Source organism: Numida meleagris, chromosome 7, assembly GCF_002078875.1.
Source record: "Numida meleagris isolate 19003 breed g44 Domestic line chromosome 7, NumMel1.0, whole genome shotgun sequence".
Classification (NCBI taxonomy): Eukaryota; Metazoa; Chordata; class Aves; order Galliformes; family Numididae; genus Numida; species Numida meleagris.
Window position 1 is genome coordinate 5,006,190 of NC_034415.1, and position 17,650 is coordinate 5,023,839.

General features: G+C 48.3%; 2 protein-coding genes across 6 annotated transcripts in view; one reads left to right on the plus strand and one right to left on the minus strand.

The window, feature by feature from the left end:
• DNM3 (dynamin 3) overlaps positions 1-17,650 on the minus strand; it is a 185,135-nt gene that overhangs the window by 3,386 nt on the left and 164,099 nt on the right. For 2 of the 5 annotated variants that reach the window (XR_002441228.1, XR_002441227.1), the window contains 3 exons: positions 10,053-10,123; positions 4,006-7,330; positions 171-417 (listed from right to left, as the gene is read on the minus strand). Coding sequence is in view for 2 of the 5 variants with exons in the window: in XM_021405054.1 (XP_021260729.1) it covers positions 8,985-9,109; positions 10,053-10,123 (196 nt within the window). In the remaining 3 variants the exon portion in view is untranslated. Of the gene's footprint in view, positions 1-170; positions 418-4,005; positions 9,110-10,052; positions 10,124-11,660; positions 13,129-17,650 lie in introns of those variants that run through there. The other 3 variants (XM_021405056.1, XM_021405055.1, XM_021405054.1) reach the window with 2 other exon arrangements.
• On the plus strand, positions 744-2,018 carry LOC110402692 (phosphatidylinositol N-acetylglucosaminyltransferase subunit C-like). Its single transcript, XM_021405065.1, has one exon. It carries the CDS (start codon positions 1,025-1,027, stop codon positions 1,916-1,918), a length of 894 nt encoding a protein of 297 aa, XP_021260740.1. The 5' UTR covers positions 744-1,024; the 3' UTR covers positions 1,919-2,018.

Consider the following 17,650-nt stretch of genomic DNA (forward strand, 5'->3'; position numbering starts at 1 on the left):
GTGCAGGACTGCTATGCTGGCAGGTGGTTCATTACCCACAGACAGAGTCCAGGCCACCTGGAGGGCTGAGCTGCCCTTTAGACCATGGGTGGAGAGTTTTCCAGAGGGACTTGACCATGGCAGCAAGAGGTGCTCCGTGTTCCCAGTCCCCAGGCATCACAGATACTCACGGGAGTCCCAGGAGAAAGCACCCAAGCCCGCTGTGACGCAGCTGCAGGCAGCAGTGGGGTGGTGAGCCAAGAGCCTGGAACGTGAGCAGAAAGCAGCATCAGCGCAGGATGGGCGGGCAGGGGGTTCCCATCGCCCCCGTCCCACCGTGTCCACCCCCTGGCACAGCTTTCTTCTGCCACGTTGCAGCAAAGCTTCTTTGAAACTCTCAAATCCCCAGGCCGTGGGATGGCAGCACCTGGGGAAAGGCTCCGGCAAAAAACAAACAAACAAACAAACAAAAAAAAAAAAAAAAACAAAAAAAAACCCAGTTAACTAAATGTTGGCGGCTTGTAAGCGACTTCATTTATCACCAGTTATCAAATTAATTACGATCGCCTCCGACCAGGCCATGAGCATCCCCTGCAGACCGCCCCTCTCTGCCCTTCTCCCTCTCTCTCCCGCTCCAGCGCCGCCCACCCCCGGGCAGCGCCGCGTTCCGCGGCCGGGCTCCTCCGCCAGGTGGCGGCTCCGAGCGCCCCGGCGTCCCTTGTGCCGCGCCGGGCCCGGCGGGAGAAGGCAGCGGAGCGCAGTGCGGCGGGGGCTGCGCCCCGTCCCCGCGGCTGGAGCAGGGCGGGCCGGGGGAATCGATCGCTGGCTCGGAGGGAGGAGGGCTGTGCAGCCGCTCTTGCTCGTTCCCTGCCTTTTGTCCTGGGTGGGCTGCCCGAGGCCTGTGGCTGTGCCGGAGCCCAAGGCGGGGACGCTACGCCACGGTTAACCCGTGCCTCGCTCTTTCCCAGGTCCCTGAGAGCATCGTCAGGCTGCGAGTGGAGGAGCGGGCCCCGTGCCGGCCTCCCCTGGGGCACCCCGTGGGAGGATGGTCTGCGCGCAGGTGGAGACGAGCCCGAGGCGGTGCTGGCAGAAGGTGCTGTACGAGCGGCAGCCCTTCCCTGATAACTACGTGGACCAGCGGTTCCTGGAGGAGCTGCGGAAGAACATCCATGCCCGCCAGTACCAGTACTGGAACGTGGTCTTCGAGTCGGGGGCGGTGGTGCAGCAGCTCTGCAGCGTCTGCGTCTTTGTTGTAACGTGGTGGTACATGGATGCCGGGGTGCTGAGCCCGCAGGGGCTGTTTGGGGCAGCCCTGCTCACTTCTCTGCTTGGCTATGTCCTCTTTGACGCTATCGACGCTGGGGTTGGGCGGCGGGAGAGCGGGCGGACGCGCTGGGCGGACCTGAAAAGCACGCTGGTGTTCACCGCCTTCACCTACGGCTTCTCACCGGTGCTGAAGACCCTGACGGAGTCCATCAGCACAGATACCATCTACGCCATGTCGGCCTTCATGCTCCTCGGCCACCTCATCTTCTTCGACTACGGCGCCAACGCCGCCATCGTGTCCAGCACGCTGTCCCTCAACATGGCCATCTTCGCCTCGGTGTGCCTGGCCTCCCGCCTGCCTCGTTCCCTCCATGCCTTCGTCATGGTCACCTTCGCTATGCAGATCTTTGCCCTCTGGCCCATGCTGCAGAAGAAGCTGAAGGCCCGGACGCCGTGCTGCTACGTGGGGGTGACCGCGCTCTTTGCGCTGGTGGCCCTTGTGGGGCTGGCAAGCGTCTCCAGCGTGGGTGCTGTGCTCTTTGCCTCGCTGCTGCTCTCCATCTGCTGCCTCTGCCCTTACTGCCTCATCCGGCTTCAGCAGCTCAAGGACAACATCCACGGGCCATGGGATGAGGCTGAAATCAAGGAGGACCTCTCCAGGTTCCTCATGTAGGCCTGGCCCAGGGGAAATGGTGCCCTCTGCTGCGAGGGGCCTTTTTGGGACGCAGTCCCAAGGGGACATCCAACCCAATAAAGACTCTTTCACTACAGCAGGGACTGCATTTCTGTGTGCTGTGACCGCCCTGGGCTGTGGGTGAGCAGGTAGGTGCTGGCAGACCCATGGCAGTGTTTTTGTCCAGCCACCGAGCCAGTGGCATGGAGCAAGGACTCTGCTTCCCTGTGGAGGGAGGCAGCCCCAGCAGTGGGCTCCCACCGGCCACCCAGCCCAGCCCCAGGGTGCTGCAGCAGTGATGGGACCCATGCTGGTCCTTCCTGTCACTATCTATCTGGTGTCTGGCTCCACACACCCTGCAGCAGAGGGTGCTCTCAGCAAACAAGTTGAGCTGGAGGCCATCTCCAGATGAGCCAGCCCTGCTGTATTGTTGGGTTGTTTTCCAGAGGCAAGTCATCCAGCAGAGCATGGACTTGGGCAAACGAGTAGCACCCCAGGCTTCCTGGTCTCACCAGAGCTTTCCCGGTGCTGGGCAGGAGGCCGAGAGCACAGGGGATGCCCGCAGACCTGAGTACACTCCCACATGTCCTGCATGCACAGCCACACTGCCATGTCCATCTGCAAACACCAGCACCTCTGCAGACTGTGGGACCATAGCTGCTCAGGCTGGCAGTTCTCATTCCTGCAGTATTTATCCCTAGCATTAAGATGAGAGGAAACACTGCTCCTCTCAAAGTAAAGGACAGAGTCAGATCCCTCCTACCCTGGAGACAGCACAAGGAGGTGTTTAAAACACCCAGACAGCTTCTCCAGTAAGATGTGGCACACTCAGGGAGAGCGAAAGATTACAGGGGCAAGGAGCCCCGCTGCTGCAGAAGCGCAGGTTTGAATCCATCGATGGAGTCCGTCGAGTGTGAAGGGGCTTTGCAGGCAAGCAGCTCACGCAGAGCACTGTTGTCTCATCCCAGCAAGCAGGCGCTGGCTCCGTGAGCTTCCTAGGAAATGAGCAGCCCACTGCAGAGCCCCCAGCACCTCCAGTGCTTTGTTATGACAACTCGCCAAGTTTTAAATGTTGCTGTTGTTGTCAAGGAGATGACTACATCTCATTTTGTTTTTAATTAAAGAAAACCTGCAGAGGTTTAGAGTATGTGCTCCAGGCTCGCAGGGAGTACAGAGTAGCCAGATGCTCACAATCAAGATGACATTTTTCAGTTCTTCTAAAAGAAGATTATTTCTTCACAAGGAGGTTTCCAAGAAAGTCAGTCAGTTGCTGGTGACAGGGACACCCCAACCTATTGGACTAATGCCACTGTAAAGCTGCCATCCACACCAATACACAGAGTCCATCAGTAGGACAAGGCTTTGGTAGGCTTGGATCAATTTTAAGAAGTCAAGTAATAGTTTGTCAAAGAAGTAAATCGAATCTAGCTTGCCTGGCTCCTGCAATTAATGTCTCTCATGGTAGGGGCCGTGCTATCTGCGGTCAGGTTTACTTGAAGTTGCTGCTGGACAAACACCTATGTCCTCAAACTATTATTAACTGCCACCTTAAACCTTTGCAGTTATCAACTGCTGGTGCATCTCAAATGTAGCACCAGCCTGACTCCATTTTGAATATGCAGAATCCAGGCTAACAGTGACAAAATGGCACGCGTATAGGAGTTTTTTCATCTTAGGCACAGCACATGAGGCTGCGGAGGCAGCTGTCCCTCATAACTGGCCCGAGGGGGCTGCAGGGGTCTGGTGGTTCATTAGGCTAATGCAACTGGGGCAAGGTAGCCTTGGAGTTTTTGTTTTGAGCCTGGATTTATGGCTACAAGAAAGTAAAGCTAGAACCACTCACCCAAAGTGAAATGTTTTCTAAAAAAATTCTCAAATCCAGACTCATTTGGGTTAGTGGGAAAAGTGCAAGTATTATTTATCCAGGTATGATTCTATGTGGTAATGGGCACAGACTAACATAGCTCTGGGCTATAAGGGAGTTAGAAACACATGGACTAGAAGAGAAGCAGCGTGTCTTTGTTGCTACCCCAACAAAGCTTCAATCCCGAGAAGGACTCGGGGTGATCCAGAGGCTGTGCTCTTACCTTCACTGGTGCTCTCTGCTTGTCTGGAGCTGCTGTCTCAGTGCTGCTTGGTGCATGGCAATCCAGCACGTGCTGGAACATTCAGGTTCCTTGCTCTGATGTGGAATGGTCATGTCCAAGAGGAGAAGACAGTGCCTCAAGCTGATGGAGACCTGTTGGGTAAGTGGAAGCCAGCTGTGGCATGAGTGTCTGTGCCAGTCACCTCAACCACAGCTGAAACCCAATGGGCTTATCTCTGGCAGTTTAAAATTACTTGAATTTGGGCCAGATCCCTGGATTTTGTTTGATCCAGCACACCACATCTTCCTTGCTCCAGGCAGGGTGCAGGATTTATCCTGTACAGCTTACCACAAGCAGTTCCATCTTAAGTTGCCACAAGCCTCTCTGCCCAGCTCCTTCAGCACTGCACACTCTGCAACACTGCTGGAATAAATGGCTACAGTGAATATGTCTTTATGCCTAAGGTGTTCAACTCATCAGTATAACTGAATGCCCTTTAAGCACTTGCTACCTGAGTGTACAGTTCTCTGGCTTGCCTGGTGCCTATGATGAGACCAAGCAAAGAAATAGGTCCATCTTGGTTTGCATGTGACTGGATCACCTTCAACCAACTCTGAAGAGTTAAACATTATTTTGCACTACAAGAACGTGCAGTTTCTTAAGTTGCCATTCCCAAGTCCACTGAGATACAGTATCTCAGTGGGACATTTTCTTTTGATTTGAATCTGGCCCAAGTGCAAGTAACTGTACACTGGCCAGGGCTAAGCCCTGCTCCTGGGGGAGTCGCTGACACGTGCCGTCTGGAATCTCCATCTACAGCATCTGCAGCAGGGAAAGGCGAGCATCTGCCACCCACAGCAGCCACAACGGGCTCTCAGGGGTCTCTGTCCCTCCTCCACGTGGGAGGACAGCATCTGGGAAGCCTGGAAACAGTGAAGCTTTAGTCTTTGAAGGTAAGATCTTTTTATCTTCAGTTCCCACACTAATCACTAGGCTTTTCTCTGCACGTCACATAGGTTCATGCTGTGAGAGGCCACAGCAACAATCAGAGTGAGCAGGAAACCAGAACTGGGTTTTGGTCTGAAGTCATCCTTTGAGAAGCAACCCAGGGTGCATAATGCCACCAGCTGGGGTACAGCACACTCCACCTTCACCACCTACCCTCAGAACATACACCAGTGCAGAATGGAAACAGCACAGGGTTAAGCTGCTTCTTCAGAAAGTCATCCCATGAGCTGATGCCAAAGCATGTGCCAAAGTTCTCCAGCACAAAAGCTCCTGGACTCACCACCGATGCCTTCTGCTACCTAGGAGATTTTAAGAAGAGCTGCCTGAAAACCATGAAGTTCAGAGTCCCATCTCCAATAACATTTTTTATCAAATACTCCTGAAGAAGATAAACATTTATGTGAAAGACTTAACACTATAAAATGCCCCCAAAAGAGAACTTTGTGCCTTACAGCATTGAGGCTGGCTGGCAGACAGGAAGGCAGCAGCAGGTTCTGGGGTGCACTAGATAATAAGGCCGCAGAACTGAAATATCAGCCACTTTCTATCTGTTTCTCTCTCAGTACCTTGCCATACTGCAGAGGTAAAGCAGTGAGAGCTGCCCCCAGGGCAGAACAAATTCTTCAACAACTAAGGAAAAAAAAAACAGCTTGTGAAATTCAGTCTGGTCCCATTCCCTCCTACCTGGGAGATGAAGCAAGGCCAGAACCTCCTGCCTCTTGAACAGCCCACTGGGTACAAATGCCACTTCTTCTGTACTCCTGAACTCTGCTGAGGGCTTTTTTGCTTCTGTTTGATGACAGCAATTTCCATTGATGAGAGATGCAGCAAGGTAAGCCAGTCCAAGCTCCACTCCTTGTCCCTGGCTTTTGGGACAGTAATGTTTACAAAACCATTAGGATCGTCCATTTCTCCTTTTTCCCAGGTGCTGGAAGCACATTGCCCATCACTGTACTTTTTCCAGCTCCTGCAATTCCTCGTTGAGCACGTACAATTCAAAGGTCTAGCAGGAACTACTGCTTTTCTTTCTGCCCTAAGAGTTGGTGGAGTTTGTGGGTTTTTTTCTTCCCTTCTGCTGCTATCTTTGTTGGATATCTTTCTGCTAAACTCTATCAAAAGACAAAGTCTAAGGGAGATGAAAACAGAAATTTGTACAAGTCCACAGCTCTCTGGGCTTGCACCCCTTATCATTTGAGCAAACTGACTGAGTCAGGCATTTGCCAGCACATGTAAACAGGGCTGCACCTTAATGCATACAGGAGATCTCAGCAAAGACCTAAATCAGCCCTAACTAAGCAAAGCTATGTCAGACCTGGCTTGAAACTGAGCACAGCCTGTGTGTTGTCAGGCCCCTTCTACACATGATACAGATCTCCTCTGCTCTTCTGCCCACAGAGCAGCACTGTAGCAACTTGCTCTTACTGCAGCCTTTACTACAAAGAAATGTTTTGTTTGTACCTTTCAAAGAACAGGCTGGAATCCTGATGCTGCATTGTACCTCCAGTTCATGTCTGTGCAGTTCCCTCTGACTTATCAGTATGGCTTGTGAGATATCCCTTCATTGTTTTCACATGAGAAAAAAAAATCAATAAAATCATCAATTTAAACTTTTTTTTTTAAGACTTATTCTTTATATGCTTCTCTAGTACCCAAGACAAGCACATCTTCTGAACATTAAGTTCCAGATTTTATCTTTCACTCAACACCGCAGGGTCAGACTTACTTGAAATCCAGAGGTAGCTTGAAAAAAGCGGTCAGAGCAGCTGCAATGTGTTTACAATTGTGCAGATTCATCAGTGGAGAGACTGCTGCAATCTTCTGAGGTTTTCCACTCAGCACAGAGTCAGATGCTGCTGGTGCATTAGACATCTTATAGGAGCCTTCTGCACCCTCTGTTGTTCAAAAAGTTGGAAGTTCTTCCTGCTAATGCTAAGTCGAAGGCATTTGCAAGAACAGTCCTGGTGGTCAATGAATTCAGACACGGTGATGGAATCCCAGCAGCACATCCCTCCCTCCAACTCCTTGGACGTGGGGAGTCTCCCCAGAGCCTAGGCTTTCACGGAGCACTAATGGCTCCTTTTGAGAAAGAGTGGATAGACCCTTCCATTGAAAACCAGCACACATTCATTTTGTAGCCAGAATTTTATTTTCTTTATATCCAAGCTTATCACTGACATCTGAAAATAAAATCTTTCATTTACAAATAGACTAGTGCAAATTAAAGATAAATTTGGACAAAAAGAAGACAGATTGCATGTAACAACAATAACAAAGTGTGTGTTAGGCTGATCTTCCTGGAACGGCTGGAGGAGGTCGCCTAGGAAAAAGACAAAAAATAACCCAAAATTCGTGGGGAGGGGGAGAAGAGCTTTAAAACAAAAGGTCAAGATACAACCAAATGACTCATATACAAAAAGATCTTAATAAAATGGGTTAAGAGGAAAAGGCACAGAACATGCACTGTGGGGAAAAGAGCAAGAACAAGATTAGAATCAGCTGGCAATCAGCACAGCCTCGGCTTTCATCCTCACCGCCTCCCACCTGACATTCTGGCGCCAGAGAGCTAGGACAATCACATCACAAGTGTGTTGCTGCTCAGAGGCTTTCTAATTTTCTTGGAGAAAATAATATCCTCCAAAAGAGCTTTTCCTCAGCCAGCCTTAAAACCTGCACCGCTACATGCCTCAAACGCTGTTCTCACTGTTACAAGTGAGATTCTGATGAAATTGGGAGCGATAAAACAAGATGGATCTATGTGCTCGTGTATCTGGAGGGGGAATTGCTCGGGAAGTTAAAAGCTTGGGTGATGGCAGTGCAACAAATCTGCTGCCAAAACGAGCAGGAGCAATTCCTGGCAGCGGGTAGCTCAGTGCCCTGGTTGGAGAGGAGCGGCTGCTCATCCCCTTTCCAGCATACAGCACCGGTGTGCTGCTGGCCAGCATGGCAGGAAGCAGCTCACACAGGGGTACGTAACACACTCCAGGCAGAGACACGCATGTGGCATGGCTGTTTACCGAGGGAGGCTGCACAGACTGCCTCAGGCGCATCCATGAGGGGCTATTACAAAAAGAATGTTCCCGGGCATCACAGCAAATTTGCTGTGAGTACAATGGGGACATGACTGCTTTGCTCATCCCACCTTTTGTTCCCACTTTCCCAAGACTTGAGGAGCAGCACAGTGACAGTTGCTTGGTGGGGAAATGCCCCCTGCTGTTATAACTGTGCCATGCAGATCATCTCCAAGCACCGATTTCACTTACTTGGCTCACACTAACCTGAAGGAGGAACTGAGTAATCAAGGCATTTTGAGGCAGCTGCATGTTCATATACAACCGCTTTGGGGGGAAATCCTTTCCAAGCAGGACATGTCCACATGCACAGTTTTACTCCAACTCCTGAGAACTCGGTCTGGCCCTGTGCTCAGCTTTCAGTCTCCCCCCAGACACACTTCTCCCAGCAATGAAACGAACAGCACGTACTGCTTGACGAACATTTACTCGGCAAAATATCCCTGCAGCACTGCAAGCCCCTAGCAGGGCAGCATGCTGAATGCTTCCCGTGGGCTGCTGCTCTCCTGTCTGCCCTTTCCATGACACCTCTGTGATCTGAGCTGCAGCACACATCCCTACGGTCAAACCTCACTGCAGTCCTAATAGAGGCAGAGTGCAGAGTGCCAGATTGGAGATCGCTCATGCGCATCGGAAAGTAATAATAAAAGCCCATCAAGAGTTACAGTTTATTTCAGGTTCAGGAATGCAGCATAACATGTTTACAGCAGGTGTATGCAATGCTCAGTAATGGCCATGGTTTCGAGAATCGACTCGCTGTGCTCAAAGATCAACACCAAACAGCATTTACAGACTACGAAACCAAAGGCAGATGTTTTGGTTCACACGAAGTAGGGCATTAACATACAGAGCAAAATTCAGTAAGAAATTAAGCGTTCGCTTCTTACAAAAAGAAGTCATTGTTTACACCATCCTGGAAAAGTAAAGAGACAGGAAGCAAAGCAAACGGCCAGCAAGACGGGACAAATCATATATCAAGCAAGAGCGGAGGACTGTCTGGACGGGAGGAGCCTTCGGTATCAGCTCGCCTGCAGACAAAGCAAGAGGAGAGACAGGCAGAGTAACATTCATTTACACAAGAGACTTATTCTGCTAGAGCCCAGGGGAGGAGGTTCAATGCCACCGCGGGAGGAAGTGTGCCACAAGCACACCAAGGAGTCGGTGCCCCCCAGTGCCACACGTGCAGAATTGCTCTGCTTTGAATTCAGGAGGTTTGGACTGTTTCAAGACAGAAAGACAGAACTAGGCAGTAATCTTAATATGCTGTACACATTATTTAGTGTAGCTGTCTGCAATACAGAGTATAATACTTTCTACGTTATGCTTTAACATGAAATGCTATAACCTGTAATGTATCTCCTTTAATATAATTATCTACTTTTATGAGGCTTACTCAGAAAGTGCAACGAGATCGGCAATAAAACAAACACACATTAACTATGTACAAAAGCCTTTTCTTCAAACATACAATCGTTTTAACCCTAACACAAGATCCCTGGAGGTTAAAGGCCGAGAGCTATTTACGACAATGAGCAAGCTCCTCAGCTGCTGGTCAACCATATGGAGGTGAGGTGGAATGTGTTCTCTGGGCACAGACCCAGGCTTAGCCTACATGCAGTACTAGATAAGCACCCTCCTGAAGCTTTGCTGCCTACGTCATCCTGCTCACTAAGCTCGCAAACCTTGCTGCTGCTTAACGGGAGTCTCCATTGCTCCCTGGCAATCTTCCCTTTGCCCAAGGGAATCAAACAAATGGAGAGCAACCCGTGCTTCTCTGATACGGGAGCCCAGGCTCAGCTTTCCCTGGGTAAGGGTGCCTGCAGAGGGGCCGGGGCCAGTCCCAGCCAGCCAGTCCCCCTAGCAGATCCCTGAGAATGTACTGGTGAGCTCTTTCTCCTGTCCTTCAGGCATGGAGCAAGCTACTGCCAACTTGCTCCTCTGAGAGCAAGGGATGGGAGAGACACAGCTTACCAGAATCAGGAGCCAGCAGGACAAACAAACACATTCCAGGCACTGTACAGCACGAGGAAAATGGGTCAAAGCTAGGGAGGAGAGTATGTAGTCAATTGCAAGTGGCAATTTCTTGGGAAGCAATTAGCATTTTTCCTAGGAACAATTCTATGTAGTTTATTCTAAAAAGCGTGTATGCAATAAGTTTGAGGTGCAGTCATCAATCTCTGGATCTGTGCTCAACGCCAATTATTAGCTTACACATCTAAAAGCTCTGTATTTCAGGAGCAGGTTCAGACTTAGATGTGATGGAGATGGAGAGGATGGGAAGGCTGCGCAGCCGCACTCCGTGTCCCACAAGCTCAAAACTGAGTGCAGAACGTGTCAGTGCGGACACTGGGGCCACTGCACCTCACAGCCACCTCTTTCTCTCCTCAATCTGCTCTTGGGAGCTTTACTTACAATTCAGGATTGTTACTGAGAAACACCATCTCTTACAGGGCAGAGTTAGGGATACTGTTGAGCTTTGCTATTTCCTTATGCTTGACAGAAAGGGTCATTAAAGTAAATTAAGAGTCTCAAGTACAGAGGATTTAAACAGACCTTTTCAGGCTGAGACCTATGTCATTTAATTGAGGCTCCTAACTCACCAGCACTGCCACCCTCGTCTCCCTGGCAGTTACAGCAGTCTGAATCATCACTTCTGGAGGTGCTCCCTCTTTCCACGGAAGAAATGGGAGACCTTGGACAACTCAGCTAAGTGCTTAGGATAAGGTGGGATAAACACAGACCATGGGTTTGCCGTAGCGCTGAACGAAAACCAACATTTGGGATTAAAGTGCCTTTCTGTGGCCGAGGTGGAAGAGGCACTCCGCTTGCCCTTCTGTCAGAAGGCAGCTGCCCATCAGTAACAGAGAGCTCTGACAACAATGCACAGATTTGCTGGTGAGGCAACAGTATGGACATCTGATAGATGGGCTGCACCTTACAGAAGAAAGTGCTGCGCAGCAGAAAGCTGCAAAACAAGAAAGTAATCAAAATATGTTTGGGGTGGATGTTTTGGTAGTAAAAATAAAAAAATGTAGTTGGGTTTACAATCTTTTCATCCTTGAAAGCTGATTCTGTGCGCTCAGTGTGGAAGATCTAAGCCTATTCTCCAAACAAACACCGGCAATTTAAGCAATCTTCTGAGATGACCGAGATGCCGGTGCTCTGACAAGTTCCTCTGTGCTTCAGATGTTGACCTCAGCTCCCCAGGTGTGTGTCACGAGTATGTGGTTGACAGGAAATTAAAGTTGGGCTAGCACACAAATCACGACGCTTTCCCAAACTCATTTCTCTTCTACAAGCAGAAACACAATTTGCTTTGGTAGTGAACATAACTGTTATTCAATCAGCGGCCTGGGAATATTTAATAGGCAAAATCCCCACTGGTTGTGGCTCCTTGATTGGATTCTTCCTAACCACGGGGCTGCAGCATACTGGAGCCCTACACACAGCTTCAATAAGTGAATTTATTGGATTGATTATACTGATTATACTGGGGACTTTGAAACCACCAATCGCTTTGCCTAGGGATCTGTAACCATAATTGCAATAAGAACAATTAATATTTTCTGACTACACAAGGCCAAATCCATCTCTATTTTAATTCTGTCAACTTGAGAGGTTTTAAACTACAAGGGTGACAGTGACCCTAAGTGTTTAAAGTTAAGTAATGCAGTTAAGACAAAAGGTTTTTATATTACATCAATACACAGTGTAAAACAGCAGGCAGAGAACTTCTGAAAGTGAACATCTGCTAAAATAATGCATGGCCAGGATGCAGAGCTGAGCGTTTCTCAGCACTTATTTGGATAAAATGACTCCTAATCTGAGGTGAGTAGGATGTCAAGAGACACAAAAGGAAAATACTTAGTGGACGTCGTGGAACTTTATCGACTGGGGTGAGCAAATATCTCAAACCCAAATGGGATCCCTTGGAAAGCTCAGATGCAAACCTAGGCCATAGCTCTGAACTGGCTCCCGCAGTGGGCAGAGGAGTGGTAGCCCATTTACAGCTGTGCATATATTTATACATATATACATCTCTTCCTGTTTCACAAAATGACAAAATGCAATGCTCAGTTCTCTGGACCCTGCCATGCAGCATATATATACATATTACATGCCCTCACTTACACGCAAGGCTTCCCATGAGTTCAGCGGGAGGACCGATGTGAGTGAGTGCTACCAGAGAACAAAGCAAGCTGGCACGCGCTGCTCTGTCACGCACTGGCTCTTCAAACTGCCCTTCTCACGTCTTTGCTGCAGGGCGAGCCAGCTCCACACTTTGCAAGCTGGGGTGCTGCAGCCTGGTCCTTACCAGCCACCCAACCAGCTCTGTGCATCGGTCAGCAGAGGGGAAGGAAAGTAAAGCATACATTGTACCACACACAGCCTTCTAGTTTAACGACATTCCTTATAAACTTGGCTTCAGATAAGAAAAAATTACAGGAGAAGCAGCGTTCCAGCAAGCTTCTTGCAAGAGTGATGAAACTGTGAGGCCTTCAGAAGAGCTTGATAAGAAACCACGTTGTTTCTCTCTGCCCAGTTTAGTCATTAACAAAGAAAGTGGGCACAACTGTAAAATGCCAAATGACAGAAAATGTGAAAGGTACAAATAAAAGCAAGATTCCTGGCAGGTAAGAGAAAAAGAAGCAGCTAAAATCAACACGTGCACAAACACAGACTCAAGTCCTCCTTTGACTGTATAGGATTGTGAGCATGGGTGCCTGGGTGAACACGTGTGTCAGTATGTTAGCTAACATCAGCTATTGCAGAAGGAAAAGTCAAGACAGCACAGACCTTCCCAAAACATTTAAGAGCTCATAAACAATGCAGAATGGACAGAGAGTATATCAGTAAAATTGGTTACTTGCCTATAGATGTCCATACATGCGACAATACATTGGTTATTGCAACAGTTATCAAGCAATTTGCTTCCACATATTTGGTTAACAATGAGTGGCATGCCAGAAACTTCATTTAGTCTAACAGGGATGAATCTAACGGACGAATTACAGTGGGCCGAGTAGGTGAGGGGGGTGGTCTTCGACTGGAGAAAAAGAGAGAAGAAACAGTAAGCACAAACATTACCAACGAACTCTGCACCTTTTGCGGTCGCTACATGAATCTGCACATGCACCTAAGCACAACAATCTTATTTCCACATATACTGGCACCCATGAGGAAGAAAGCAAAGGGTTTGCTGCATGCATACCATGCATTGGTTCCCTCATGTATTTGACAGCTCTATTCTCTAGCTCACAGTCTGCTAAACCTCTGAACGCAGCCACTCTCTTATGCCCCGGAAATCAGCAGTGGATGATCATTATTCCTGTTTTCTCAGGGGTCACTCCCAGCCTGGCCAGCCACAGAATGGACTTCTGGCCACACGTGAGGGTTGCCAGCTGCCTTTGGGAAAGCAGCCTACAGCGACTTCAGCTGCTGTATGTGGAATTAAAACCTGTGGCTTCTTACACAGTTGGTCTTACTGGGACCACAGCACTGAGAAGTGGTGGCACAGGACTGGTCCTCCTTCAGTCTGTTAAAGGGGACACACCAGCCCCACCAAAGTTCCAGATAGCTTCTCTCTGGTCACTATGCAACTGCCTTTTACATTTCTGTGTATATTCAGGGTACAGGGCCCACATCAGCATGGCATGGAAATAAATCAGCTTGGTTAGGAGGAGTGTTTTTGTAGATATTCCATTCCCCCTGGGCTAAAACACCCCTCTGCCATGCAAAGCCTGCGCAGGATTTGAGAGGTACGTACCTATTTGGCCTTTAGCTCCAGCACTGGCTTAGACACTTCTGCCTGGTACTGCATCTCCTAGCCAGTCTGCTCCCTTAGCTAGCTATTCAGCTCCCTCCAGCAGCAATCCGCTGCTCCAACTGATTCCATTCCATCTCTTAACACAGCGTTTTTGCCCCTCATTTTCTTTAATGGGAAGTACAAATGCTCTCTCTGTTCCTCAACCTGACGTAGATCGTCATGAGAGCGTTTATCTGAGCTTGTGATCTGAGCAAGGTGGGGAGCCAAGGGCTCTTCAATTCTAATCCAGCTTTGGCAGACTATCAATCACCCTGGCAAACCACAGAGCCCTCTCCTACTCTGTCCTCTACCTGTCAAAGCTGCCTGTCTCTGAAGAAGATTACAAAGAAAATTTGTCTCATTCTGTTAAAACTAAATAGAAGATGAAAAGAATACAACAATGTGTTAATTTTCTTTGAACTGGAACATAATACATGAGACAAATTTACACTTGACAAAAAAAAATCTTGCTTGGCTTAAAGTGCATCTTGTATGACAATATTCTCTTTTGGTGAAGAAATGAGAATTTTAATCCCTAACATGCAGCAAACAGGAAACATGCCAACCAAAGCGTTCAAGTAAATCAGCAAGCTAAAAAAAATAGGCAAAATATAATTTCTTCATGGTGTATTTTTCTTACAGAAAAAATGTTACTGTGTTAACTATTGTTTCTTGTGTTGCTCCAGTGTAGGTCTTCTGGACCCATTTCCAAAATTTGTAGTTTCATAAAGAACCACTTCTAAGGCTCTGCATTTCTGCTGGGTTGCATTAAATTATTCCTTTGTTGAAATGCCTCAGATTGCATTGTTTAGCGCTTACTGAAAACATCATATCATGTGTATACAATTTACAAACAAGGGAAAATGCATACAGCTGTCTTCATATCAAATTTAAAAGTTACAGGCCAAAGCATGCATTTTAATATGAGGTTGAATGCAGCACAATAAGTTCAAATAATGTAATTTAGTCAAATTGCTATTTAGCCCAGCTGGATCAGAAACTGGAGGGCACAAGGGGAGGTTATCCTGGATTTAATCACCCAAACCAAACCTGAATCAAAATCAGGTCTGAGCCCTTTTCTCCTTGACCCAGAGCTGCTGTTGCACTTTGACAATTATTTTTTATTTTCCTTCAAGCCCAATCCAAATCTGCTCTGAAAAATACAGGGATGCAGCGAGGCACAGGCAGATCTCCTCAGCCCCCATTCCTCTCTTCCACCCCATAATGGTGCTGCTTTGCTCCCAGGGCAGTGCATCTGCTCGGAGCTTCCTTCTGACTCCTTGATCCCATCATGGCTGGAAGAGTGGGATTTGCACTCTGGAAGTCAGAGGCACCCTCCAGAGGAGTGGCAGATATTTCACAGAAAAGAATCAAGGAATCATTCAGGATGGAAAAGACCACCAAGATCACCTTGTCCAGCCGTCAGCCCACCCGCACCATGCCCACGTCCCTCAGTGCCACATCTCCATGGTTCTTGAACACCTCCACAGTGACTCCACCACCTCCCTGGGCAGAGTTTAGGAAGAGGCAAGGCTTGAGAGAGCTGCAAAAGCACCATTCATGGTCTCCTGGGCAGCCTCTGAGTCTGCGTGCCCGTCACACAGCAAGATGGGCCATGGCCCGCTGTCCCCACGCACAGCCCAGCACAAAGCTGCAGCCTGGGAAGAGACCTGACCTTCATTAGCCACCAGTGTGCAGTCATGATGGCATGAGCTGGAGCTCAAGGCAAAAAGGGAGGGAATGGACAAGCCCAGAAACTGTCACTAGATTTCCCTACCAAGGTGACAAGCCACTACACGACCATTTTTTACTCTGGGAGCACAGTTCAGACCTTTTTTTCTTCCTCTAACAGAGAACTCAACCCTAGGGGCTGAAGGAGAGGCCTATCCGCATGCATCATCTTCTCCCTCCATCATGGCCAGATGCGCCCAAACTGCCACCCCGGGATAATGGAGTGGGCACCTCCCGAAGCACAGATCTGAGGAAGCCTGGCCTGGCTTTGGCACAGCTGCTTTCTGAGCCTGAAGTTGAGCAAAGGCTAAATAAATGGTATTACCAGCCTCTCCAAATGGCTGCTGTGCAGAGGCCGGCGAGCGGAGCAGCAGAGGGAGCTGCAGCCTGCCCATGGACGCGCAGCTGGGGCAGCCGCAGCACAGCAAGCCCCCGCAGGTCCGGCTGCACTGGCTGCCATGGCAGCAAGGAAATATGTGACTAAGCCCAACTAAATGTTTAGTCTGGAGCCAAAAGATGAGACGCAGAGAGACAGCACGGAGCGCGCTTTCTCTGCGTTATCGGAGCAATTCCGTCAGCAGCACCGAGCTGCTCGCTCCCAGGCTGCAAAGGGCTGCTCCGGATTCATAGAAAGCTCTGTCTTACAAGAACGGCACTTCTGCACTAATTTCTGTTTGCTTATTGTCTCAAGCATTTTCACTGTGTTTTCTAGTTGTGGGGCTGAGTCCCACTGCCCTGCCCCTTTAGCACTCTGCTGAGTTGATTGCCTTTTTTCTTTTTTTTTTTCCCCTTTATTTTTAGGTGGAAAAACAGGAAAAAAAAAAAAAAAAAAGGGAAACAGTATTTGTAAAAGTTAGTGCTAAAGGGGCAGGGGATCATAGGTCCCCAGGGTTGAGTAAACGAGTCTGCAGAAAGAATCAGTTCTTCTAACTAGCACACATTAAGCAGACATAAAGAATTTACCAATGAAAATTGTGGACTAAGTATGTATTTAATAACTCCCTGATGTTGCTGCAGAGACTCCTCCTTTGAAGAACTCAGTGGGGTTTTGAACAGAGGATAACTCTTACCCCCATGCAAAAACTTTTTTAAAAGGAAAAGTTTTATATTTATTTTTAACCTTAAGCAGCACACCCCATTTTTCCAGTTCTAAAAGAAGTCTCAAAAAGCTTCAGTTAGGCAAATACGGAGCGAATGAAATAAATAAAGCAAGTCTAGACTTAAAATGCGATCACAAACATATGGGAGCTCTTCAAGCATTTGCCTTCTGTAGAGTGCTATCACTCCCCACACAGAGTCCACAAAATATGCTCTCAGTAAAGCAGAGCTGTAATTACCATGGGAGGCCCCGTTCTAAGAAGATGGCTTCTCTTCCCGGAGCACAGCTAGCATGCTTCTAAATAAAAGGCTTTCGTTTCCACTTACATTTTACATTCTTGTTTGCTCGTGACCACCAGAGAACACTTGCGGAAGGCATGCACATAACTGAATTTTATGATACATTCCTATAGATCTGAAGCTGTAAACAAAAGTCCATTATTCTCTCCCTTTTCCATGATCTTGGTTTCCCTATAACGCAGGCCCCTCAGAGTACCTTGTTATGGGACATTCATTGTTTTTGCAGAATCTAACAAGAAAATAGTTTTAAAAAATCTCTAAATGGCTCTAGGTCTGACTGCAGGCAAATTTTAATTTAAGTGACAATAAAAATCTGGATGCGAGGCATTCCAGAACAGAAGAGTGGCTTATTTCAGGTGAGAAATAAATGCCAATTCACATTGGCGTGATTATTCAGAGATACAGGTAGCCCATTTCCTAGGCTTGTCCTTGGGAGAGTAATAGTGCCTTGACTCATCTGACTTCCGTATGACTTTCTCTGTTTCAGTAAGATTCTGAAAGACCCACACAACTTAGGCCCTGCTTTTCCCAGTTCTTCTATCAATCTATCTTTATACGTTCCCTCTTGACCTTCACCAGCTTCTGCATTTGGCAGAAAATCCAAACCAGAAGTGAAAGTGCTGTATTTTAGCAG

What these genes read in the sequence shown, in the direction of transcription:
- LOC110402692 (XM_021405065.1), top strand. Translation starts at nt 1,025, where the DNA reads ATGGTCTGCGCGCAGGTGGAGACGAGCCCGAGGCGGTGCTGGCAGAAG.